The sequence below is a fragment of the Porites lutea genome, chromosome 7, assembly GCF_958299795.1.
Source record: "Porites lutea chromosome 7, jaPorLute2.1, whole genome shotgun sequence".
Lineage (NCBI taxonomy): Eukaryota > Metazoa > Cnidaria > Anthozoa > Scleractinia > Poritidae > Porites > Porites lutea.
Window position 1 is genome coordinate 33,730,297 of NC_133207.1, and position 27,777 is coordinate 33,758,073.

Consider the following 27,777-nt stretch of genomic DNA (forward strand, 5'->3'; position numbering starts at 1 on the left):
CGACCACACTTGGGGAAGACCACGTTTTCTTTTCTTTTTTTTTTTGGGGGGGGGGGAGGGGGGTGGGGGGGGGGGGGCAGTCATGAAGTGCGACATGTACCTTTTCAAATTTAGAAAAATGTTATTTAGCTCCATTTACGAGGATTAAGCTTTTCAAGATTCTCGTTTACACAAGTCCGTAAATCGAGCCTAATTCTAACTACTCGGGGAATTTAGCATTCGATTATAGAGTTTCGTGTTGGCCCTAGTTAAGGTTGACCAATTTGCAAAAAAGGTCTTAAATACTTTAAAGTAGAATTTTCCTTCGTAGTCAAAGTATATTTCCGTTAGCTAAGAACGAGTTACTCATCTTGTCGTACCGAGAATCCGTACTGACTTAAAGGAGGTTTTAGACTCTGTTATATTCACTGTTGGGTTCCATTTTACATATTTTATTTGTATCATTGTTTTTTAATTTTTCTGTTCTAGTATGCAGACAAAAAAAATGACTCCGAGAGGATATGTGGAACCGTGGCTTGTCAAGAAGTAAGTGCTGATTTCGACTGTACAGAATATCTGTTCTTGAGGCTTCTTAAAGGCTTTTATTGACGACAATTGTCACTGCCATACTTTGCAATACTTCGCATTGAAGGAAAACCAATTTTCCTCCAGTTCCTATAAATCCATAACTTTTTCGGATGTGAAAAATTTATCGTTCTGATCATTCTTATTTTCAACAGTACCCTAATGTTTGCCCAATATTTTTACTTCAAAGTACCAGAAAGTTAGATATATAGTTGATAAAAGTGCCTACGTGCGGATTGTTCCAATTATGACGGCGTTTGGCCGCTACTGAACTATGACAAACTACCCTCGCAAGGATTCAAAAGAAGAAGGAGAAAATGCATTTCATTTTCTCTGCCTTCCCTTTTCTTGCCTGCCACAGAGGCTAATGGAATTTCAAGCGGACAACTGGTCTTAAAGAGTACTGATAAGCATTATAACCTACGAAGTAATTTTCCTGTTCCAAGATATCATACTGTTAAGTATGGCAAGCACAGTATCAGATATTTAGGCCCACACATATGGGGCAAGATGAGCCAGGAACTACGCAGTAAGACCAGTCTTCAGGCATTCAGGAGAGGGGTGCGTGCTCTCGATGTGCTTGGCTTGCTGGACGGTACGTGTGCCTGCTGTGCATGCTCATCTTATAGTGGTGGGTATGCGTAGTGGCTTCTGCTGTCTGGCTGCCTGTTTTATTGGGAGTGTGCTTTCCTATCCTCTATTTAATTCGTCTAATTTAAATTTTCCAGACTTTTAACTTTCTGAATTTTGTATTTATGTTTGACTGCTGCTTATTTGTTTGTCTTATATTGTTTGTTTGTTTGTCTGTCTATCTGATTGTCTGTTTTGTTTTTTGTCTATCTATTTGTTTCTCTTTGTTTATCCCCTGCTTGTCCTGCTGTTTGTCTGTAATAATTTTATATATTAATTAATGTTATTTCTATATATTAATGATAGTTGAAGAATATATTTTTAATATTTAAACGTATACTTGATTTAATATTATATTATATTCATTTTTTTATTTATAGTGTCCACAATTAGCTTTAATTTTAGCTAAATACCTTGACACTTTAATAAAGTTTATGTATGTATGTATGTATGATTATCAGCAAGGCCTCAAAAATTCAGTCTTTAGTTTCTTCGCGCGGGAATGCTGGGAATTCCAGCAACAAAAAATATTTTTTTAAAACCCATTTCGAATTCGAATATTTCTCTTTCTTTCTCACTCATTTGAAATTGAAACGATAAATACATTCATACACTCCCGTAGTTCCCTCGAAAACCACACCCGATTCCAGTCTAAAATGCGTAAAGTCTATACCCGACTTCAAACCTTCATAAAGGTGCAAAAACCATACCCTTTGGGACGGCACATAGTAACCTATTAGTAAATAGCTAATTTAAGGGAGTACCACCCTCGAGGTTAGTTCACGACAGTTTGAACAAAATAGACACGACATATGCTTGGGTATGGCCTCTTCTTTAATATCACACAGTCAGCTATGGGACCGCGCTGACCTGGACACTACTTTTGCTAGTTTAAAAAGCGTTTACCTCAACCCCTGCCAAAATCAAATCTACGCGTCAGATACATCCGGAAATCCGCTTCTATCCTACCTAGTGTTTCATTCGATCCTAGATCTTTTATTGAAAATCTCTTTTTGAGCAGAGCAAACTTTTACTAATCCTATTACATTATTTTTATCATATCTGGTTAAGAACAGTATTCAAAGGAACATGAACAGACGAGGTGAGAAACGCGTAGGCGCCAGGCGGGAGAAATCGCCTTCGTTTACCAAAATATCAAGAGAAATGAATCAGTAACATTGGCGAGCAAATAATCATTATAAAAATTTGGAAAATGGATGGAAAAGGTTACATATATTTGGAAAATTAAGCATTCTCGACCGCGAACCTTCCACAATCATTCAGGCTTCGTGCAATTTCTCACCTCTACTGATGTTCGAATTCGGAAGTATTCGTCGATGTTTGCCTTTCCCTGGAAAAATCCATCGTTGAATTCTCAATGGTATATAAAAAATGAGTCCTCTGATGTGGCTTAGGGCCGATAATCACGATTTCGGCTTGTAACTAGTTCAACTCTACAAGGTTTGTTTAGAGTATTCCAGATACGCTTTTGTTTCACGCGCGTCTTGTGCATGGCGAGCCGCAAGCCTTAGCGACCGAAATATGGGGGAAGATGAATTCAGCCAAGCATAGACCGTTGACAGCTTGAAACCATACTTGAGCTGAAATGCGAATCTCCTTTCGTGGCCTCCTGTGAAGCTTTTTCCGACATATCTTTCAACCGCTCATTTTACCACACACTACTAAAAAGCTGATGAGACGAACACAACTCAAAAATAGAACCTGATAGAATGAAAATCGCTCAAAAACGGTGCATCAGTTGGAAAACTTGTGGCGGTGTAGAGGAGTTTTGCAACAAACAGGGGATACCTCAGAATCAATATGCATTTATTTACCGAAGATGAACGAAGTGCAGCGATTTAAATTTAATAGAATTTACATTAACTATAAATTCAAATAGTTTTTACAGTAGCTTTCTCTGGAGAGCAGAATTTAAATAGGAGACTTCACCGGCCTTTTCTCAAAGAAGGGAATAGTCCCGCTTTTAATTCTGCTCCCCCGAAATTTATATTTCTAAATCTAAGTAGTTTTCTTTTTCTTTTAAAAAAATTTTACGGGGGAATCGAAATGAATTTTGGTTGATTGGTTGCGTCCATCGCGGTTCCCCCTATTAGTTTTTTAATAAAATACCATTGCACGAACGGTCTCTATTATTTTTCACGAGCCATAACCAAGCAAGTTCCCTTGCACTAAGCGAAGGCGACACACCCGATCGCTTGCTTTTTCAGGCGACTCACCCAGAAGAGCACGTGCAGACGGAACTTTGGTCGTTGTTTAGCTTTGTTTTGAATCACTCAAATAATAAGTTCAATTACGAATTCTGAGCGTCTAGTTGACTCAATACAATCTTAGCAAGTCCCAAACAAAAGAAAAATATATTTGCAAACCGTTTTCCAAGACGATTTTACCTTATAAACTTTCCTAAGGCCTCGTTTTTTTACAGAAAGATTCATTTAATATACACGTTTTAAAAAGTCTTCTTGCACTAAGCGAAGGCGACTCACCCGATCGCTCGCTTTTAATCAGGCGACACACCCAACATAAAAGCACGTACAGAATACCCTGAACCATGTTCATGAATTTGTTTTTGGTGAATTATATCAAAGCTCTCTGCTCGTGATAAATAATAGAGAGCGTTTGCGCAGTCGTATTTTATTTAAAAAAAAAAAAAATAGGGGTGAACCGCGATGGACACAACCAATCAACCAAAACTCATTTCGATTCCTCCGTAAATCATTTTAAAAGAAAAAGAAAGCTACTTAGATTTAGGGCCTTACAAATAACGAGCAAATTTAACACTCAGCCACCTATCTGTGAAGTACCTTAGGTAGGTCGGTAGGGGTATGGGTAACACGAGCGTCTGATATTTTTAACGCGTTTCATTTCATTTTTGATCAAAATAAAAAGCTTTTATGAGGTTTATACTTGCATGGAATAGCTCTTATTAATGGCTTTGTAGCACAATTTGCTACCAGTGGGAGTCATATCCGCCTATTCGATACTAAGAAAACGATTATTTTCGTAGGCAGAGCTCCGTTCGGCTGTGTTGAGAACGCATGCAACAACGCAATATTACGCGATAATTTCTGGCCTTATTGTGCAAAGAGTGTTTTAACTGTAAGATAATTTTCTCATTAATTGCAACAAGGATCTGAGCATGAAGTGAAAACTATAAATCGCACTGGATCATGATGAAGCATTTAAACATCGGCAACAAGCAAAACAGTTGAAAAAAGATCAGAGATATAGCAATTTGGCCACTACGTGTGTATGTGTATTATAAAACACGGACGTCTATAATTTTCAACACATTCCTTTGTTTATCAAGAAAATGTAGCACGAAATTAATAGAGCTTGTCGACTAATTTAATAGGGTACTTTTTGTACACAAAATTGCCTCCAGTGGAAGTTGTGCTGGGCCTGTTTCTTCCTAAACACGATCTGTACGATCGGGAGCGCCACATTAAATTTGGCGGGCATTTAGGAGGTTTTGGCGCGGATATGTTCGAAGCAGAAATAAATAAATCGAACACTGTGCTTACCTTCAAGGAGTCTTGCGATTAATCAAGTCATTATACAAACCAGAATTAATGTGTCGCAAGGAAAACCTACTGATCTAAGGCTGAATTGGCCTCGCATTTGAACCAACGTGAAGAAGGAAGGCTGGCCATCTCCGGTTTTCAGAAGAGAAGCTTGAATTCTCCTAACCTTTCCGATCTGTTTAAATGTTCTTGAAATACCAATCGCTTCTAAGGGAAGCGATTTTGATCGCGAATTAACACAGAAATTCTCGACCAGGAAACGGCAAAAAGTAACCCACATATACTCCATACAAGGTGGCTTGATCGGGCTGATCCGATCCGGAGAATAGTTGAAAAGACCGCGCTCGACTTTATTTACATGTATTTACCCCACCTTGTATTGTTTTAACCATATTAACAGACAGTTGCGAAATTTAGAATTGTTTCATCGCCTCTGTGAAGATCACTACCGATGACAGCTAATCTGACCCCTGCTAACATGCACGAGGTCGGAGGTAAAATTCTAACAGGAAATTGAGTATAGCAACCGTCACTCAAGATAATTAGAAAAGGGACTTTACGCGGCTCCTCATGCAATCTAATGCGCATGTGCATCAGCTGACTGTGTCCCTTTAATGACCATTATGATGAAAATCTTACATAGGAAAACTGCATCTGGTATTGGAGCTATAAAACATATCAATCATTGCTTGCCCCCTACCGCCTTGCATGATGTATATTATGGCCTTCTCCAATTACACTTTGACTATGCAGCGTGGTATGGGGTAGCAGTTGTTAAGTTTTGCGCGATAAATTGCAGCGGCTCCAGAACCGTGCCGAACGTTCTCAAAAACTCCAATTATGATGCAGATGCGAGAAAACATTTAAATGACTTGGGGTGGTAGAACCTTGAAACTCAGTGGCTAATTCATAAGGCTGTGATGGTGTATATTAAATCTTTGAATTGCCTTGCACCTGATAACCGGTCAATAATAATAATAATAACGCGAATATTTATACAGGATAACCTATCAGGTCTAATAAAAAGAACTGTTATCAAAGGGGTCCTGTAATTATCTCATAAATAGCTAAAAAATAAAAAATATAATCGATAAAGGAAAATAAAATAAAATAACCCTAGGAAATCTAAGATTTAAAAATCAAAATCTGTAAAAATCATCGACTTACAAGACTGAAAAGAGTTGTGAATTATGGAATACTATTGAAACAATTGTTTTTAATTACTCTTAAAAAGAAACCTAGAATTTAAATTTCTTAAATACCGAGGTAAAGTATTATAAACTAGAGTCCCTTGAAAGGCAAAACTTCTCCGTCCAAATTCTAGTCTGGCTTTGGGAAGTTTTAGTGCACACCCATTGTTTCTAGTGTTACTGTTGTGTTTAATTTTGTAAAATATCCTTTAAAAGGGGTACAGACGTTATCCTGAAGACAATCAAACACAAGCTGGCAGGACTGTCTCTTTATTAAACTCTCCACTGTCTGGACTTGATAATTTCCACCAATGACTTTCTGACTTCGACGTTCAATGCTTTCAATTTGACTCTTACGGGAACGTGACCAACAGAGACCCAAAGTTTCACAATACGTAAAAACAGGTTGAATCATTGCTTTGTAGATTTAAACTACGCAGCGATATATTTAATCCCTACTACCTTAATAAGCTTGCTGTTCCCTTGCCACGAATCAATTATAGCTTCTGCTACAGCGGGGCGTTTCTATGGAACAACTTCCCCTCTAATGCAAGACAATAAAGTAAAATCTCCGACTAGGTTTCGGAAACTGTTAACTTCTAGCTCGAACACTGCGTTCATGGAAAACAGACCTTAATTTAATAATTTTATTTATTCAACTATTTATTTATTTATTTATTTATTTATTTATATGAACAGTCATTTTTGTAATTGCTATTACTGTTAATTCAAGAGTTTGTAATATTTTAGGATATTGTATATTAGCCCGGTGTTTTTACCTTGTGTAAATAAAAGTGATGAAGATGATGATGATGATGATGGTGATGATGATGTTAAGAAATCGATGAAGCTGGTAACTTGCAGCATGTAATGTATCTGGGAACCTTCTTTTTTTCAGTGCTTATCACCGTGTGAAAAGACTTTCAAAAATGAATCAATTTGCATCAAGGAGTGTGTAAGTAAAATGTTAACAAAAATTTATCATTTTGAAACCGCCCAGCTTACCTTGTTGGAGGCAGAACCCTTTCTAGACGGTCTAAACGGAAGGGAAGAACGTTGAACTGTACCCAGTCAATCGCTTCAAATTTCTTTCAGTGTAGCTCTGGCCAGTTTTATTAGTCTAATTATTGGCCTCAAATAAGAAAATAAAATCAGCTCTTTGTCTTAATTGCTAGCCCTTAATTGCATTCAGTTTTGTTTTAATTGTGTGTATATTTTTTATAATGAGCGTTTGTTTAGTTGCTTTGCTTCTTTTTTTGCAGACTAATTCTAGCAGTTGTGAAGCAAGCTGTTGGTTTCTGAAATATTTAAATACACTCTCGTCAATAAGAAATGGCGATGGATCCAAACCACCAATCCCAGGCACACCAACATTAAGAAACAGGACTTTCACTTCAATAACCTTACAATGGGAGCCTGTGAATACTACAAATGGTACCTCTGTGTATTTGATTGCAGTGGAGTTTAATGGGGATTCCTTAAAATCACCATACTTCATTAACACGGTGCGAACCCTATTCAGAGTATCATTTTTCTTGAAATTTAGCAGGCCAACCTGTCAATTTATTTATTCTCATTTATTTTTATTTAATTTCCTCAATCCATACCACAGCGTGCGAGTACTAAATACAACTGCTTTAAAAAAACAACTTATGTTTGAGAAATTGGGGAGTTACCACAGTTTTACTGCCTGAAGTCATAACAGTCGCTATTCTAGTTCAGCGCTAGCATGTTTTAGGAGCTACATGCATGATCGCCAGCAGTACCTACGAATTGGCTCTCAAATGTCCGGAATACGTAAATCTACACACGGAGTTCCACAAGGATCCATTCTGAAACCGGCCTTATTTAACGTGTTCATCAACTATTTGCCTGGCGTTCCAGATTATTGTTCCTTACGATCCTTCGTAGATGATTCCAAATTACATCTATCATTCCCAGTCAAGGAAATTGACAGCGCTGTTCGACAAATAACCGAAGACCTAAAGAAAGTTGCCTTGTGGTGCTGTCCGTTTAGCCTTCTGATCAACCTTGATAAAACGAAATTGCTCTTAATTGGCACTCGTCAATAAGGAATTTATGCGTTATTTAAAACCCTTAGTAAGCAGTCTATTTTTGAGACAAGGTTGCTTATATTACTTTTGTCTTTGCAACGGAGAGAATCAGAGGCTATGTTACTGTTATATATTTTTATAGTTTTATTTTTTAATGTTTTATATATTTATAGTACTGATATTGATGATACATGTATTTGATATTGATGTAATTACTTTGAAAAGCCATCCGTGGAAAGGGATAAAGTTATTGCGGGCTATAAGAGGAGCCCGCAGTCATAATGTCCAGGTCGTTATTTCCCATGCGTCGCATGTATGTAGCCAGCATTTCTATGCGCTACCACTAAGAATGAACAGGAATGCACAGAACCTAACTTGATCACGCGTGTTTTGAGCTTCTACCCCTTGTCATCTTATCACGCGTGTTTTGACCAACTGTCACGTGAAATTTACGCAAAGCACAACGTTGGAGTAAAAGCGTTTGGACCTTCGATCGTCGCCCGCAATCCCTAACCTTTGGTTATTACTAGTTATTATTATAGACGAGTAGCCTTGAGCCATTATATGGTTCTTAAAGGTTAATATCTTTTCTGTTCTTCCTGACGTTCTTATTTTACCAAATCTCATCTTTAGGTATTATTAGTTCCTCGCATTACTATCAGTACGTCATCACTGTGCGCAAGAGTCGGGTCACGTTTTCCTCGCCAATCTTTCAATGGTATACACTTCAAATACCATGTAGCAGTCCTTACAGAGAATTCATCTATCAGCTATGGGACAAAAACAACTGACAACCTAAGTAAGTATGTTGAAGAAGATATGAATTTCTTCACATTAAGTAAGCGATTTCTCGCTCGTTAAGCGATTGGTAAAAAGTACAGACCTGGCGATCTGTTTTTTTTTTTTCCCTAATACGCGCTCGATTTTAGACGTCAAAAACTGTAAATTATTATTATTTGAAAAAACAAATCAACAAAAAAAATCAAAAGCTCTTCGTTGCTGTCCATGAACTCCATGATAACATGAAAGCATGGACCGACCTACTAAATAATAGAACACACCGATAAAATGGTCAAAACAACTGAACAAAGAAACAAAAAAATACAAAGCAAACTCCCTTGAGGAGTAACTTTCATCCTTTTTTACTTCGGCGGAGCGCGAAGTAAAGGATTCGCGACGCTCAGGAATGACCCAAAGTTGCTTTATTTGTGACAAGATTGAGCACGCAAAGTCTGTGGGTTTTCCGTTTTATTCGACTATTTGACGAAGTGAGAACTGAATTAGTTCACTTCGATTTCATTGATTTATTCTTTAACCTAGTTGGGGAAGAAAGACTAATTATTCACGGCTTTCCGGGGGTTTGAACCTACTCACCTGTGTGACCCGTCAGATAAAAGGAGACTCTAAGTTCAAGGATTAGCCCACGGCGCCACTGCGGATGATGTGTTTTATAGCTCTGTAAAGACCATGTTCCTCCGGTATTAAACTTCCTTGTGTTAATCCGACATCCCTGCGTGCTAATAGTCAGTGAAAAATTATCCTCAAAACATTCGAACTCGTAAGATTGAGTTTTAGGCAATTCCATGCTCAACGTAATTGACTCCTTACCCATGCCTTACATATCTTTAATCAGTGCATAGGACTGTTATGCTATTTTTGAAGCCTGGTGTAAAAAAAAAGAATAGAGAATTCTTTTTCACTGTTTGTTTGGTTAGACTTGTTACTCATAAACGTTTAGACCCAAGTCAAATTTAGATGAGTTTGTATGGAGTCATCATAGCATAACTGAGCTAACATCTCGGTTGCTCTTTTCAGAATATCCTTACAAATCCCATAATTTCACAAATTAACACCTTCGGCTGTTTCAAACGTCGTGCTACTGCCGTGCTAAGCTGGCTCGACTTTAGTTCGGATTAATATCTCCGTTCTCGGTACTTATCTCTTACATACAGATCAACGTTCTCCACAAACATTGACTTTTGTTGTTGCTCTGGCCGTGCATGAAAGCCGCGTAGAATCTCAGAATGCGGATGAACCCACTATACAACCTATTAAGATATTCTTATAAGGGGAAGAAGCTTTTTCATTAATTAGAGTACATTGTTAGAAATTTATTTCATTTTATCTTTTAGTACCACTTGTGCCCGTATCAGTTAGCAATATAACCATCAACAGTATTGTATATGTTGCCAATCCAGCTGTTGGCCAGTTTGGCAAACTGAAGCTGACAGCGGCTTGGAAGCAGCCACGAGGTAAGTAGCAAGCATCATATATTAGGCTGATTTAGCAACAGAACGCGAACATCATATGACATAAGCACATGTAAAGAGTAAATGCAACATCCAGCTCTCCGTTCTTCAAAAGAATGTTAATTATAGTAACAGACCTGCAACGTTGAAGTACCTTTATTTGCTTTCTTTGCTCAATTCATTCAGTTTAGTTCGAACGTTTCAGAGAGGGTCTGTCTGGAAAACCTAGACCATATCGATAGAACAAATAAAATTGATTAAATATGCGAATTAAAAGAACCAGTTAAGACTCACTTTCCAGTTATTCTTTGGTCCTTACCTTCTGTCAATGTGAGCGATCACGGCCTGGTTCCAGGGGTTAAGATAGTAGAGCGCAAAAAATTAAGGAGGAAAAAAGTTAAACTGGCTGTGAGCAACAAAACTAACACATTTTGGCAAGTGGACGGTCGGACACTCGTTGCAAGATAAAAAAAACTGTTTATTAGGGATTTAGAACCTTCCCTAAATGAAAATGTCAGCGATGAAAAACGGTTTATTTCTTTTGGAGATGTATGTTTGGGAGCCGGGGAACCTTCCCTCGCTCTCGCCCCATTCACGCCTCATTTTCCCTGTTTTCCCCCACGTACCCTTTAAATGGCTTCCCAACATCTTATCTCTGAACGCCTGGAACTGGCTATGCGAGTGACTGTAACTGCAAATAATCAGCCAGTTGAAAAAACAGCTGCCGTAACGGAATGTTATGGTATTGCTTTTAAACTTTAAAAAATTAAGATTGATCGAGCAGTGTTGTTGTTGTTGTTGTTGTTTTGTTTTTTTTTTCACCCGAAATGTGGTCTTATTCCACGGTAGGGGTACTTCTACTGACGTATTTTTAGATCACAACGGTTTAACCTCGGCACCTCATGATAAACTCATGACTTTATTTTTTCTTCTTCTTTGTTTTGCTCATAAACAGAACATAATGAACAAGTTGTTTCAAACTACGCTGTTGTCTGGACCGACTACTGTTCTTTTCTCCGTCGGCCAAAAACAAAACTAACGGGCGGGGTAGGTACAACTTAATGAAATAGTGTAAATTAGTTACATAATATAAGTGATTTGTGGAACAAATTCAGGGCCGTCAGGTACGTAACAAAATGGTTTTGTAGATAACACAGTTTTATTTTAACGCTATAATGATTTTCTGGTTGCAGCCTAATACAAGTGAGATTTTATACATTGATGAAAAAATTAAAAAATGCAGCAAGAATTTACTATCGGTAAGGCTTATTATTTGTATCTGGATACAACTTATTGCGATAATTGATTGTCAGGCAAAAATGAAAAATGAAAAGAAAAGAGAGTTGCGAATTGAACTATCTTGGCCTTGGCTTTCAACAGTGCATGGGATTTCGAGCTCCAGTACGTTGAACCTCCATTAAGCAGAGGTGTGAGTAAACGCGGGGTCGGGACCGTGGGCGGGGTCGGGGTCTATCTTTTTGCTGAACAATGCTTTCTTAGGGATAGGGTTAGGATTAAGGGTACGGGTTAAATTTAGGCTCAGGATCAGGGCTAAGGTTAAGGATATGTTATGGTTAGGGTTAGTGGCGTTATTTTGACTGCTTTTGGGGCTGTTTTGGCGGTATATACAGTACCGCAAATGATCCTGTGAAAAACTGAGGAATGGAATGTATCTTAGTTTGACATTGGAACAAGAATGGGCTGCCACTCTTACAATGTAACCTAGGAGGAAAAAGAAGGAACATTTTCTTCTCACATTCTAAAGAAAAGAGAGGAATGACGCCAGATCAAAAGGTTAATTTATTCAACCAGTAGAAAAGAAAAAATGGAATAAATCTGAAAAGGATATAATTTCCGTATCAACCGTTGATACGGTGGATTCTAAACAAGAGGCTTGTTTTACTGGCAAGTTGGCAAAGTAGACGTAAAACTTGTGAGCCTATAAGATTCTATCCTTAAAAACCAACTCCATTACCGAACAAGCGAAAGAGACAATTTCCACTGCCGAGCTAACGATCATGCATTTTAAAACTATAGGCTGATCACCAGACCAAAAGAGCGCGAAAATCTATCCTACCGCGCGGGCCTGGGCTGGCTAGCAGCCACAACCGTATTTCGCCCTTTGGCAATTACTTCAAATTTCGTCTCGTCGCTGTAAAAATTTAAAACAGGAATGACGTCACGCAGAAATAAGAATTATTTCAACGCCTGGAAGCTAAATACAACTTGTCTAATGCACTTTCTAATTCTTGGTATAAATCCAAGATTGCGACCATTGTTGGTGACGTCACAGGCCTCTGGCAGCGCTACTACCCATAAAATAAACCTTTTCTTATTGAGAAGATCAATAAGAAGGCAAAAACGAAGGCAAAAACGTTTTGAAAAACTGCAACATAACAAAATCTCTAGGGAAGGGTTCTATCAACCACCTTTGTACCACTGTGGGGGTACGAATTTTACGTATACGTCCGAGGGTAAAGATAAGTAATATTTTGAAATCATTTTTTCTAATACTGCATGATAATTGGCTCGTGGGCATCTGCAAACTGTTCCTTATGAAAATAAGAACTTATTAGTTATTGCAATACGTTTTGTTAGATATACGCCTTAAATAGCTGTTTGGTAAGTGCCGGAACTACACTCACATTTGAATATCCAGGTATGTACATATGTAGACACGGATATTGCAGATTTCAATTTTGTTTTCTTATTTTGACCTCATCCTTTATTAATTTCATTTTATTCTGAATGATCTATAAAACTCCAAATAAAGCCTCGGAGTGCTTACCCTCAAAGCTATACAAAAACTGCATACTTTGCAATTATTTTTTTCCCATGCAGAAAAATTTAAAGCGTTTAATCAGTTTTGCATAAAAATCGAGAACTTAGCTTTTTGTGGTATCATGGAAACCATAATAAAAGAATTTAAAAGGCACCCAGAGTTGTTAGAAGCCTCGAACGAATAGGCTTATTGAGGGAATGTTACTTTACTTAATATATGTAAACATTGTATGTAATCGTCACATGGTAAATTATTTGATACGCAGTAGTAATTGGTTTGTGCAACAATGTCAACTCGGGTCAAACTAGAGAAATTTGTAAAAGCGAAGCAAAGTAATTAACACGTCAACTAAGTGTAAATAAAATTCCACTACAGACAAATAGATAAAAAACAGCAAAAAAAAAAATACTATCATTATGCGTAATATCTTCATTTTTTATCTTTCTTTATTATAGGATGCGAAAATACCACAGATTTCCCCAAAGATAAGTGCTACAAGTGTAAGTTTATTTTTTAAACCCGATTGCTTTGATAAAACTTTGTACTGACATTTAGTACAGGATGGCGAAAAGGCTGACAGTCCAACCTTTTAATAAAATTGCTAATGAAAGACGTAGATTGTCGTCTTTTTCGGTATACTCTAAGATCAGATAGACCCGTGCGTCAAAAGCCTGGTTAAACCATGGCTTACCAGGGTGCAAGCCTGATTGAACCAACCAGACTTTTCTGGTTGTAGGGCCTGGCTTACCAGACTTTACCATATGTGCAAAAAGCGCTGTTAACCAGGGTATTCCTGGTAAGCCTGGTTATTCTAAGAACCAGGAAAACCCGGCTTTAACCAGGGTCTTAAAGTGTTAAATGAACCAGGTTTACCAGGCTCGAACCATAGGTGCAAAAAGCCTGGTTAACCACGGGTTTTCCTGGTAAGCTTGGCAAACCTTGTTATAATTCAAACCACGTAAACCAGACTTGAACCAGGCTCTTGAAATTCTGACTTAAGTTAGACTTACCAGGCTTGAACCAAATGTGCAAAGAGCCAGATTAACCAGGGTATTCTTGCAAGGTAGCTTAGCAAGCTTGGTAATTGAGGCTTTAGCAGGCTCTTAAAGTAAGTGAATGAACCGGGATATCCTGGTATACCAGGTTTTTTCTAGCTAACCTGGTTTTTCATTTAAAAAACAGGAAAACCAGGCTAAACCTGCAATTGTGGCTCTTGTTCAAAGCACTGAATTAATCAGGGTTTAACCAAGCTTGAACCAACTGAGCAAAAGCCTGGTTAATTAGGGTACTCTTGACAAATCCAGTAAATCCTGGTTCCCAGCATATCTTTGAAAAACGGAATATAGAGAAAGCCTGGTTATCTACGCTATTCGAGATGTAGACAAATCATTTAAGTGGAAACTTAAGTTGTTGTGTCACAGTTACAAGTTAAATGTAAATCTTACCTTTGGCTACTGTTGTTGCTTCAGTCATCCAGTTATCTTGTAAGTACATGTACTGCAGCAACCTCTAAACAAAATAAAAAACAGCCGGAATAAAGGTCACGATTACATGCAGAATATTTGACCCATCCTTGAAACAACACTTGTACCATTTAAAAATAAGTCTGTTGCATATAGAGTTGCACATGACCCATAATCAAACACACTGCAACTATCAGTATCCCAGCACCATTCCAAACCCTTTGTTTTCGTACGAATTTATATAATAACAGCTTCTTGAGAGAGAAACTGCTTAGATTTGTCTATATTTGATATACCATTGGGTTAGCAGTTTTAGTGTTTATGGCCTTTTATTGTACAGAAAGTAATGTGCAAGATCTTGATTTATAACTTCACCTGGTTTTGGTTCTGGTATGACCAGAATCGTCAATTAAAGGAACTTTAATTGGCCATGTTCGCGAAAAAAGACGACCCGACGAAGGTTACATCTCAAAGAGCAAAGGATTTTGACGCCAGGCAAAAAATTGTAGGCCTCCAAATATTCTAGATTGTACCTTTGAAGTTTGGTGACTGTTGAGAAAGTTTTGATAGGTGAAAAAATGGTTCACACTAGAAATGGCTTCCTGTTGAAAGATTTATTGGAAATATAAACAAAATTTTGCGTAGTGCGAAAAGTGCCTAAAAATCAATATTACGAGGGAATTTGTATGCTAAGTTAGAGGTATTAGTCACTGATCCATTCATTCGCGACTTAATAATTCATATCTCCATGAGTTTTTCTAACTAGCCAATTTTTTATTTATATATATTTATTTATTTCAGTCCATCCTCCAGAGGCACCAATAGAAGACAGGGTAGTCAGAAATATCTCAAGTGCTATTCCATTAACTGCAGAAGATGATTATCCATTTAATTTGACTATAAACTGGGACCCACCTGCTTATCATTACAAAAAAGTGGTTCTATACCTTGTCACGTTGTTCATGTACAAAAATAACAGCTGCTCTGGGGAAATAAGTCTCGACTACATTAGGTCTGGGCCACAGGTAAGTTGGTTGTATCACCAGTCTAGGTTCTGGTGTCTTTTTTTTTTGTTTGTTTTGTTATTTTTTTCTGTTTCAGAAACTAGACCCAGATGTTAATTGTAACATCCGCTGCTGATTATCTTTCGTACTTCCTATTAGTGTGCGTGGCGCGGTTCAGTCGACCTGCAACTATATCCTGCTTTGACTCCACCGAACTGGCTTGTTCCATCCTACGTGGTGTTACAATTTCTACAATCCTGGACAAAAGTCCTTGGGACAGTACTGCAATGTTCATATTTTCCTGTTATTTCTCGGTTCCCTCTTAAAACAGTGCATCCTTTTCGAAACTTTCTTGCAATTCTCCCTCCCCCACACTACAAAAACTTGAAACTCAGAAAAAATTCTGGATACACGCGTCCCACGTGTCCGGTTGGGCCTGTGTGAATTGGGAAACGCCCAAGAAATGCAAAAGTGTCCCAAGACTTTTGTCCATGATTGTAGAATAATGATTCAGTCCTCAACATGTGACACCTCTGCCACATGCTTTACTGAACTACTGCAAGTTGTTCTATTTGTCTTTGCCTGATTTTTCTAGCCAAGCTACACCTGAGTAGCATGGTAAATCACGGAAATCTAATGCTTCTACATTTACTTGCAGGAGGATCCGTTTATTTCATTTATGTACCTTACACCTAAAATGACGTACAAAATTGAAGTAAGTATTTTAAGTACAATGATCCCTTCTATCGCAATGTAGAGTAGGTACTGCTAAAAAACGTGTTTGCTTGTGGTAGCACATATGTATTTTAATTTTACTGTAATTGTGCCGGATGGCATCCTAAGGGACACGCGTCTAAATAAATTATTGGCTGCTCTTGACTTGTTATCTTCAACAATTCATTCGTCATTTAATGTTTGACGCTTGACCGCTGGATTTTTTGTGCGGTCAGAGAGAAAGATGAGGCTATTTTTTCATTTTTCTATATAGCCAATTGTGTTTCCCACTTCATCGACTTTCTTTCGCATGGAATTTTGGCTGGCTTTCTTTCTAACAAAGGGAAAAATTTCAGCTGTAAAGAGTAGTAGGTAAATGGCAAAATTAGCAGTGGTTATTTTTTCCCCAATTGTTGCTAGTTTTTTTGTCTGTAACTCTTTCAGATTGGTCAAAATTTGCTAAATGAGGTACCTCTGGAAGATCTACCCTCGTTAATTTTGCTTATTGCCATGTTAATAGGAAAAATAATGTGGAACAAAAACGAGTAAAGCGGACGTCAAAGAGTTTCAACTGTCGAAACATCACCGAATAAACGAGCCAACGTTTTGCCCGGATTTTGTAATATGTGTATCTGACCCGAAATTAATGATTCTGTTTAGGTCGAACCGCTGTTCAAAGGCCTTTTACCTAAGTCAGAGAAGAGGGACATAAACTTTACAATACCTGGTTAGTGAAATTTTAACCGACTTGAGACAGGACTTTAGCTGTTACATGTACCTACCCCTCTCCTCCGAAGACTATCCCGCAGGGTATCCCAATAAAAGTAGCAATAATCGAAAAATAAAAAGCGCACGGGGGACGATGGGAAGAGGGAAAAGGCAGGAGCTTCTGCCATATAATTCATTCAAGATGGCGTCAGATTTCTAAAGAAGACTGGAACTAGGTCACATTCTCATGAATGTTTGCAATGTGGTTCAACAGATTTCCCTTTTCCAGCGACCCTTTCAAAAGGTGAATTGGAGTGGACAACTGGGGGGCTGCATTCTAATAGGTCAAGTCTACATATCAGAAACGCTGACTTGGTACGTTCATAACTAAAAAAAAAAAGGTGTTAATCAATATCATTGAGACTCTGTTTTGCGTTTTACACTGTCAAAGCTGACATTGAAAGAAACTTAAATTTTCGTGTTTGGATCTTTTGTAATTTTAGCAACCCTGGTCTAGGAGACAAAAAACCCCGGTCCGTGCGTACTTTTCAAAACTATTAAGGTGACCTTAAAGATAAACGTCCAAATAGTACATATTTGACCCTAGAGTAAATCCATTAAAATTAAGCTGAAGTCTTAATTATTATTCAAAGTCATCCTCCTTCGTTCGACGGTTCCACACTTGGAATTGGAAATCAAAGAAAGCTTTCTTACAGCTGCAGGCGGCGAATATCATTTTGAAGTATGTACAATTCACCGGAATTCAGACTCACCTTTAGTTTTCGGCCTTTATAGCAAAGCTCCACGCGCGCTCGAAGCGCGAGCGGAGCCCCATAGCAAAGAAAATTTGGTAATCCATGCATCCATCCGAGAAAATTTGGTTATGACGTCAGCCTACAACCGAACGCTGACCGTACAGACTCTGGGAGAGGGAGTCAGGAGTCAGCAGTCAGCCCGTCGAGGGAGGAGTATGTTATAGTTGAGGTTAAATTTTTCATTTTAAGCACCCCGCTCGTTTCGGCGGTAAATCAACATGGCCGCCCAGACTTTTAAAGAGGAAAAAAAAAACGAGTCTTTGTTTCCACAAAAACCTTCTTTCACTAGTTTAACTATATGAAATAACGGCCATTCCGAATAATACATCTTAGTGATAGGAATGAGCAGGTTTTTCACGCCTGTAGGGCAAGAGATCGTTGTAACTGAGGTTAGAGAAAAAACACCTTGATAATTAATTTGACATCAATCTAACTACAATTCCCTCTTTTTAGACATCAATCAGAACGAACTATACGTTCATTTTAAAGAAAACCAATTGAACCCTTCGCCAAAAGGGAATAGCTTTGATGTAAACATTTCTTGGGATGGACCAATTTTTAACAGGAGGCTGTCAGGATATCAGGTTACTTTCAAAGTTGGCAACCGCGAACCGGTTGTGAACGAAACTGTAAGTATTTTAAATTAATTTTATTTATTTTCGCTGAATGAAAACAGTATTTGAAATGAGCGTAATCTAAACACCGTATAACTGTAACATAGAATGGTTGCCTCCTAAGGTTAACTTCCGGGGTCAAAAACTAACCATTTTGAAAAATACCTTCACTGTTATAATGATGGCACATTAGATGGTAACGTTAAACTGTTGGGGTTAACTTCCTCATCCTCATTTTGCGTCTCCTGTACTTTTTTATTTTTTACTTTTTCTTTTATTTAGAGCAGAAGGAAGTTCATTGAGCGTCGCGTAGAATTCCCAGTCCATTGAGGTCAACAAAAAATTTGCTATCCGGGTGGGGGTTGGTATTTTGCCGTTTTTAGCAGTGGCACTTCTAAATGAAGCATACATGAGTTAAAAACATGCATGTCCGTATTGGTAAAAAAGAGTATGCTTTCGAGAATTTTAGTGTGTGGAAAAGGACAGCAATATGTAATATATCCTATAAACCTTTATGGTCACCTTTTCTCTTAGAAAAAAACTTACTTCATTATTCCGGAGGTGATGCATGGCGAGCAATTTACTTACGGGGTAAGATGTTCCTTTAAATCAGTTCGGATAATGAATGAGGCAGAGTATCTTATGAAGAATTATGGAGATCGAGATCTTCACAATTCTTCATATGATACGAAAGCCGAATTCAATAATTGTTTTATCATTTATTCAAAATAATTCGAATAGCTAAATATAATGTGAACCAAGCGAGGAATCGTTGGTGTTTTAGCATGTTGCTGTATTTAGAGGGTTTATGTTGAAGTCTTTCAACATGTAAAGAGTTTTTAGTTTTTTCGGACTGTTTAGTGAAATAAAATTAAACAACAACATACTGGTTTTCATTCAGGTTACTCCCAAATACGAATTTGCGTGGTTGGAAGGAAACGAACAACTTGGGAAGACAACGATTGAAGGTATCAATGACAAAGCTCAAAACGCTTCCCAGATGATAAATTAAAGCGTTTTTACATGTAAAAGTAATAATGCAAGTACTGATCCTGTTTTATCTGCGGAGCTCGTCCATAGTGTTCGGCACCCTAACTCTAAGACCTGTCCTAATTTTGATAGCGAAGCACCATGGGTAAGACAAATTGGAAACCCATGCAAGAAAGAAAATTTTGGTTATGACGTAGCGTACACCCGAACGCCGACCGTCCCTACACCCACTACATGTAAGCTGATGTCAAATGTCAGGTTATTTTGGCGCGAGCGTCCACCCGCGTTTTGTGAAGCAAACACAACTAAAGAGTCAATAAAGACGAAAACGGAAAGCGTGTATCCGTGTTGCACTAAGCTTAGATTAATTGTCATGTCCACAAATTTGGAATATAGAGAAGGAGGAAGACAGAGAAAAGAGAAAGTAGGGCGACAGGCCAGCGAAGCTCTAGGAGAAAAAGAGCTAGAGCGAGAGAGAAAAGCAAAGGAGACTTTGTTCGTAGGAGGAGCAACATGAAATTTTGTAACGGCGGTGAGAAAATGAAAAGTGCTTGCGTCCACCAGGGTGAAAATCATGTGAGCGACGTGAAAGAACACGTACGACTTACTTTTCCTCCATAAAACGTGTAACCAGGCCGTTTCTGGAAGTTTCACGTTGTAGTCGTGCAAAAGGAATTTACAAAAAAAGTGTGCTGCACGAGCAAAGTTGACTTAGACCTATTGCTGTTTTTTCACCGTTCTCGTTACCTTTTGCCGCTTAGCATTACTTGATTTTATATTTTGTTTGATCAAACTATAAATATTATCGAGAGCTTTGCTTTTAGCCCTGGCTAACTCTTTATATTAGCGATTAACCTTTAGGGCGGAATTACCATTTAACTTTCTTTTAAAAATAAAGAAAAAAATCAGTCTTGAGGGCAAGGCCATAAATATGTGGTTTTCACGTTACGTCATCGCCGCCATGCTGGTGGACGGTAAACAAAAGATCGTTCATTAGCTGGCTTTGTTTGTCCACCAGCATTTGTTCATTTCACCATTGTTATTTGTGTCTCTCGAGATTGCTTGAAAACCACCTATATCAATGAAAATATTTAAATTCAAATAACATCTTAAGATAAATACGTCGTTAACTGGTACCTAGGCGGCGGAGAATTTATAATGGAGTTATTCTCTCCTGGAAGATTAGGTGGGCATCTGCTGAGCACAATAATTGCATGGGGCATGGGTGGCGGCTATTATTCTAGAAATTATTTCCCTAATACAAGTACTTCTATTCTTCCGTGCTTTTAGTTCCACCGGACAACTATGTCAAGGTACGAAATATAGAAGTCGGCGAATTTGTACAAGAAGAAGGAAATAGCACATTCTCCGTGAAAATTTTGTGGACAGGACCAGTGTTCAGCTTTACTCTTTATGGCTATCACTTTACCTACGAGCTGACAGGATACAAAAAATATGCAATAAGGATCAAAGGAAACGTGGTATGAAACTTAAGATACAGTTGAGTTAAATCAGTCATTACAGTTAAATGCTAAGATGAGTAAAAATTGCTCAGAGCTTTTAAACCCTATTCAAATCGTGGGGAGCTTTTTACGCGCTGCTCAATTTAAGTTGAATCTAACTTTAAAATAAATAAGTAACGGTTTAGAGGCAGCACATTCACTTAATGGTTCTTCGCCTATCTGATTTCTGATCGAATCGGAATTCGGAAGTGTTGGTTTTTGATTGGAGGGAAAACCTGAAAAACCTCTCTGAGTAAAGGAGAGAACCAACAACAAACTCAACCCACATATGGCCGTTTTAGCTGATTACACAGTACCATATATTTCTTGTCTCAATCTTCCATTATAAGACCACCCAATTTTGGATCGCAAATTCAAGCTCTTCTTTTCCCCCTAAAAAGTAATAAATATTGGAAATAGGCAAGAAACCAGTCTAATAGCACTTGACTATTATATTTTAACTAGTTTAGCCAGGACTATAACCTCAGGCCATCATGGTTGATTGTCTTCCACTTGTGTTCACAGACGAAACCAGAGCTGTATTTACCTGGGATAAGACCAAAGGAAACAGTTAGGTTAAAGGTACGATTAGCGAATACATTAGATCCAAGAGACTATAAAGGGGACAGAGAGGGCATCCCCCATATACACCCTATTCCATAGGTAATTTGTCTCGAGTTATTTTTAACACCACAGATCTCAAGGGGGATTAGACAACAGCCAATCACATAGCGCGAATGTGTTCCGCGTGGATGACCCACGCTGAGAGCCACGCGTCCTTCACGAAATGACGCAGAACAAAATGGGGGAAGACGCGGAGAGCGATTTTGCTATTCCTTTTGTCGACAAAAACGACTACAGCGAGATTTCTGCGAAAGCTGTGTCAGCGAAACCGAAATTAAAAAAGAATCGCCCTTCCTCTCTTGTATAGAGCTAACAGTAGAGCAGGGAAATCCTTAACACCCTGAATATTCTCTCAGGATCATTTATAATTTACATTTTGAAGAGAGCAATTTCTGGTTTGATGTTTATTTTTTTCAGTCTTTATAGCGATTATTCCTACCCACTTACTTTGTCAATTGTAGGCGAACCCTCCTAAAGGTGAATTTTAAGGGACCATATTCAAGCATAGAAAGAGAAATAAAATTTCGTCGTTGCTTATTTACGTCCTCCATAAAACGCGAAATTAGGCATTTTCACGTCGTAGTCGTGCAAAAACGGGAAAGAAATGAAAAAAAAAGTGTGTTGCACGTGCGAAGTTGTTGTTTTGCTAATTAAACCTATATTGGTTTTTTGACGTTCTAGTTGTCGTCCGCGTCGTTAGATCTTAAACTCCCTAAATCGTACAAAAGACCGGTTTCAATAGACCGGCGAAATTTCTCATTTTATTAAAGCAGTGAGGTTACGACAACTTCGAGTTAAACTGATTTCACGGGTTGTCAAAGAGTCCAGCGATTCCTTTTTCCCAGGTGAGCGCCGACTCATTTCGCTTCAATATTCAGGAATGCTCTCGATCCTTTTACGCTTTCATTGCCTCTCGGCTGACATGTTTTGCACGGCGTTTGGTCATGCGAAACCTCCACGAAACATCCACGCCTCGCGCGAGGTAACTTTATCCCGATTCTAAAAATAACTCGAGACGAATTACCTATGGAATAGGGTGTATATGGGGGATGTCCTCTCTCTCCCCTTTATAGTCTCTTGATTAGATCTCATCAAAGCCAAGCGAGGCCAACATCATTTAGACACAAGTTCTGCGAGTAGCATAGTAGGAAAAAATTCGTTCATTGGGTAGGAATCTAATTAAGAAGGGCAGAAATTCATTAATGTGATTAATTTATGATGCCATAGTTTTTGCTCTCATGAATAATACGCGAAAGAGCTCATCAAGATAAAAAGACTTGTGTGCATGCTTTTAGGTTGTTAAACTCGCAACCTCGTCCCCAGGGCACTTGAGACTAGATTGGTTAGACTCGTTGGGCAACTTTCTAATTATTGCCGGGTCAATGGATGGCTTGGTTTTTTATTGCTTGAGTAAAAGCTTTTAGCTATAAAAAATAAATTGCGTAAGAACTTTAATTTTTCTTAAGAATAGTTTTTACGCAATTTTTTCATAGCTTAATGTTTAAAAAGTCGCTTTTCTTTAATTGACTAAAACTATTCATCGGCTGACTCATTTTGTCAAAAGAATAAGCACTAACTCGCCTATGACTTCATCGTAACGTAATTATGGGGTGTCAGTAAAACGAGGGGTCGGGGTTTATCTTTTATTTTTTTAAAAAAGGGGGTTTTAGGGTTAAGGTTAGGTTAGGGTTGTTTAGGGTTAGGGTTATTCAGGGTTAGGTTTAGGATTAGGATAGGGTTATTTAGGGTTAGTGTCAACCGCTGCGTTTTACTGACACCCGCAATTATGTAAGTACCTTTTTTGACCTGCCACTTTCATTGTCCGACAAACTGCTTTTGTTCCTGTTCACTGATTCTTGGCGCACAAATTGTGTATTTGTGTATTGTGTATACACCTTATTCCAAAATTGCCACGGCTTTACAATTCTTTTATATTCATGTAAATTAGCCCTGGATGCCTCGATTCTACCTAGAAATTCTTTTGAATTCTGAAGATGCGATCGAGGCATCGACGGCCAATTAACATAACTATCAAAGAACAAAAAAATTGTCGCCATCTTGGAACAAGGTGTATTGTGAAGGCAAACTACTCTCTTTCTAGCATCAAGCAAAATTTCTTGTTACATGCCTCAGTTTCCTTCCTTTTACAACAATGTCTGCACTACTACATTTTTCTTGTTTTTACCACCGAAAACAACACGACAATCACATATTAATTGTTTTACCACCAGCGCCACTATCACAAAGTTGTTTAAATTGTTTTACAACCAATACCGCCACCACATTTATATTTTTGTTTCACCACCACCACCACCACCACCAACATGACCACATTTCTGTTGTGCTACCACGACTGCCACCACCTTCGTTTTCCATACACGACCATCGCTACCCACCACCACCGCCACTACCCAATTTCTATTTATCCCTCCATCACTACCATCACCACCGCTCATGGCCATGCAATTTACCGTAGCGATTCTCTGAGACGCACCTTAACCTTTATCTTATCTTAAAAAAGACAAAGGAATTATGAAATTAAATTAAATTGAATTAAATTAAAAGTATATTGACTCCCTATTATTAAGACCCTGTTTATTTTGATGGAAACTTGTGTTGTCTTTCAGGTTACACCGATGTATAAAAACAAAAATATACAGAAGATAGAAAATGAATTAATGGAAACTGCACCAGGTTAGACAATAAGAACCGTAAGAAATCATCGATTTCTGAGTTTTGTGCAACCGGAGCTTCAGACAGTGAGCCTAATTTAGAAGTTAAAGGTCAGCTGTCAGTACATATCAACGGAGACATCGTAATTTTCATTATTACATATAGGATTCTTTAGTTTTATGTTAAGGCACACAAGATTCCCGCCCCTTGGAATACCGGGTAGAACAAATGGGGAAATCATGGTCTCCTTAAATAGAGTACGAGGCAAATGTTCGCCTACCCTACACGTAAGTTGAAACGGTGTGTCAAATTAAGGTCCCTATAGCTAATTCATCGATCTTCGAACTCTAATATAATACCATTTACCCTAGCACCTAGGGCGGAGCTGTTAAAGGTTGTTGGACTGAAGAACGAGGAACTAGTTCCCAGTTATTCCACCTCATTCAGAACGATAGTTAGATGGAAGAAACCACTTTTTACACAAAGTAATGTCAGCTATTATGTATACAGTACTTCCAAGAAAAGGAAGGGACAGAGAGAACGAAGAGCTAGTGGCCCCTACCTCGAAAACACAACGGTGAGTTACTTTTTGTTGCTACTGTCAGTATGCGCACATACTAGGGCAGTAACTGCAACGAAATTTTGAATAAAACGATTATACTCAATTTACATGCACGGCCAATTTAAGCCGGATTTAACTTTTGTACACTCTTCTTAGCCGACGTCACTTATTGTTACCTGGCATTATTATAAGACTAAGTCTGTTTTCGCCATTCGATTGGTCAATTTGTGGTCCTTAACTTAAGGACCACAAATTGACTTGCTATACGGACCAAACGAACCTATACGGACCTATTTAATTTTTAAGTTTAATTTTTTTCTTACACTATTCATTCAAATTATCACTCCGTCTCTGACAACCTCGTTCTCAGGTTCTCTCTTCTATCCGGTAGGGACGGGTAGGAGAAAGCCCTGGGAACGAAGTTGCGTTTCTGATTGCTTTAAATGGCCCAGCTAATCTTCGTAACTAGCTTGTAGTGATGAAATTTGGAAGAAGTTGCCGATAGCGGTACAATTGCTAACTGCCAGTTGCACACAAATGGACAGAATATGGGACGGCGGAAGACGCGGTAACTCAGCTATTTTGGCAGAAATAGGAGAAGGTTGATTGCCAGTCAGTTCCTAGTCTTCTGCATCTCAGAACGTGCATGATTCAGGTTAAGAGACAAAGGAAACAAAGAATCATGTTGGAATTTTTGGCCTGAATTTAATTTTGACCAATAACAAAAAAGAAGCAAAATAAATGCACTTTTTCTAACAGTTTTCGTTGCAATATTATTTGGTGTGTATACATTTTTTTACAGACAGAAACTAGTGTCGTTAAAGATGGAATTCACTTGAATGAGAGGGTCAAATTTCAGGTGAGTGAGGTCTTGTTTGTGCACGAAGGGTGGTTTGTAAGTCTGAGTATTTGCATCTCTGCACTGCGAACTGACAAATTTTCTTAAATGTCGTTATAATAATGGCGGAACTTTTACAGGTGCAATTTGTTGGCTATATTAAGTATTAATATAATGATGTTGATAATAATAATAATAATAATAATAATAATAATAATTTTAATAATAAGAATAAAATAACTGTTTTTATTATTGTTATCATTATATAATTAACAGTTAATGAATGAGGCTGAGTATCTTATGAAGAATTATGGAGATCGAGGAGGGTGTTATCCGTCGAGGCCGTAGGCCGAGGCGGACAACACCCTCCGAGATCTCCATAATTCTTCATATGATACGAAAGCCGAATTCAATAACTGTTTTATTATTCATTCAAAATAAGTCCTAGTTAAAAAACATGGCTAAAACATGCTTACCTCCATCGATCTATCGATGTTCAGTTCATCTTCGATAGTGCACGTTTAGGTTTGTCCAGCTCCGCAAATATTCTCCAAATAGCAGATGTCGCCCTCCGAGTTGTCTTCTTGCTGTTCTTGCCATGTTTTTAGATATTTTTTCGCCTAGTTCTTACTCTTGAAACGAGTGAAATGTCCGCCATTTTTTCAAGTTCACAACCAAAACAACTCAACCTCGTCCCCAGCTCTTCTCGGTTAACGGTGCCTTAACCTGCGGAAACGCTGCATTTTTGACGTCATTTCCTCGTTAAAGTCAAAATTCTTCCAAATTTGGTCATCAGTAACTGGTTATGGTGAATTAAACGTGTGCTTTTAGCCAATCAGAATCGGGGAAATATTTTGAATGAATAATAATTAATGATAATGCCTTAATAAATGCTTCAGAGTAGGCGGATATCCATCCCTTCTGGGTAAGAGGCAGCTGGGAATTTACTAATTTTTCACTGTTGCCTTTGTTAAACTAATGTTTACCCTGTTCGTTCCTCCATTTATTTGTTTATCCAGCAAGTTAATAAGTCTTGAGCATTGAGTGACAGACCTAAATGGTACCAGAAGTACAATGTTTCATCAACTGAAGATTTTACTAGGCATTTTATTACTATATCGTTTCATACTACACGATGGTGCAGTACTCTTCAGATAAAATAGCCTAATGGTAGAAACCAACAGTATACACGCTGATTATAACTGAAATTTAAAATGTGGTTACTACGGATACAACGCTGTTTCTATGGGTTCTATTATGCAACAGATGAGGATTTGAAATTTTTCAACAGAAATTTGCTAGCGTGTCTGTCTATAGGAAGATACAAGCTTGTTGCGCTTGTTAAGAGCGGCTAGATGGGGCTTACAGATTATAAAATATTTCTCCCATAGGCATAAATTACATCGTTTGGAAGAGGGGTTGTAGGCGATAGCCTGCTTCAGAATCTTCCAGGTGATCCGGAAATTTATGTTAAATGGTAAATGTAAATAAGCCGTTGGTGAGCTAAACTGCAATTATTACATATTTGACTACTACAGTGTTATTTTTAAAATGGATGTATTCAGAATCTTGACCATGGCATAGCCTTTTTCCTTCCCAGGTCACTCCTGTTTATGAAGCGTCTGCCGTAACGGGAACTACTGCTAAGATTTCAATTGTTCGAACAGAACCAAGTAAGCAATTTGACGGTTGCGTATAATTAGTATATAGATTGAGCTAGGGCTAAAAGCGAAACTTCCGTTTGTATATATATAATAAAAACAATCAAATTTGAGCAAACAAGCTTTAAGCCACCCCAAAGGCATTTTCAAATCCCTATTTAACTGTATTCGGCATCAATTTACTTTAAGAGGGAGAGGTTAAATGACTAAGAAAAAATATCCTTCAAACACACTATGCATCAAGTCCAATCAAAGTGATAGAATTCTTCCAAACTACGTAGACATGATCGAATCCACATCAATTTAATTTGCGAAATTATGGGTCTCTTCAGTAGCAGCAGTTTACTTGTTACGATTTCTAGGGTCAGTATGTGATTGATTGATTGATTGATTCACTTTTATTTGAATACGGTAATTTCATAAGTTACATAACTTCTTTGCATGAAAGCCGTATAGAAACAGAAGTAAATACTGTACAACTACACTAAAAATATGTACAAATAATAAAATATAGTAAAATGTAGTCAACAGTTTGCCTGCCTACTAGCCAGTTTTCTTTTAAAGTTAGCTTTAGATTCGGGCGCTTTTATGTCATTTG

At 38.0% G+C, this 27,777-nt stretch overlaps 1 protein-coding gene across 1 annotated transcript in view; it reads left to right on the plus strand.

Moving 5' to 3' along the window:
• LOC140944831 (uncharacterized) overlaps positions 1–27,777 on the plus strand; it is a 98,830-nt gene that overhangs the window by 61,618 nt on the left and 9,435 nt on the right. The window contains exons 3-18 of the mRNA XM_073393932.1: positions 6,825–6,881; positions 7,189–7,431; positions 8,614–8,779; positions 10,113–10,232; positions 11,185–11,276; positions 11,423–11,488; positions 12,828–12,888; positions 13,467–13,511; positions 13,748–13,807; positions 15,276–15,499; positions 18,864–18,920; positions 19,231–19,297; positions 20,610–20,800; positions 24,444–24,695; positions 25,483–25,539; positions 27,119–27,191. Coding sequence (XP_073250033.1) covers positions 6,825–6,881; positions 7,189–7,431; positions 8,614–8,779; positions 10,113–10,232; positions 11,185–11,276; positions 11,423–11,488; positions 12,828–12,888; positions 13,467–13,511; positions 13,748–13,807; positions 15,276–15,499; positions 18,864–18,920; positions 19,231–19,297; positions 20,610–20,800; positions 24,444–24,695; positions 25,483–25,539; positions 27,119–27,191 — 1,831 coding nt within the window. The remainder of the gene's footprint in view (positions 1–6,824; positions 6,882–7,188; positions 7,432–8,613; positions 8,780–10,112; positions 10,233–11,184; positions 11,277–11,422; positions 11,489–12,827; positions 12,889–13,466; positions 13,512–13,747; positions 13,808–15,275; positions 15,500–18,863; positions 18,921–19,230; positions 19,298–20,609; positions 20,801–24,443; positions 24,696–25,482; positions 25,540–27,118; positions 27,192–27,777) is intronic.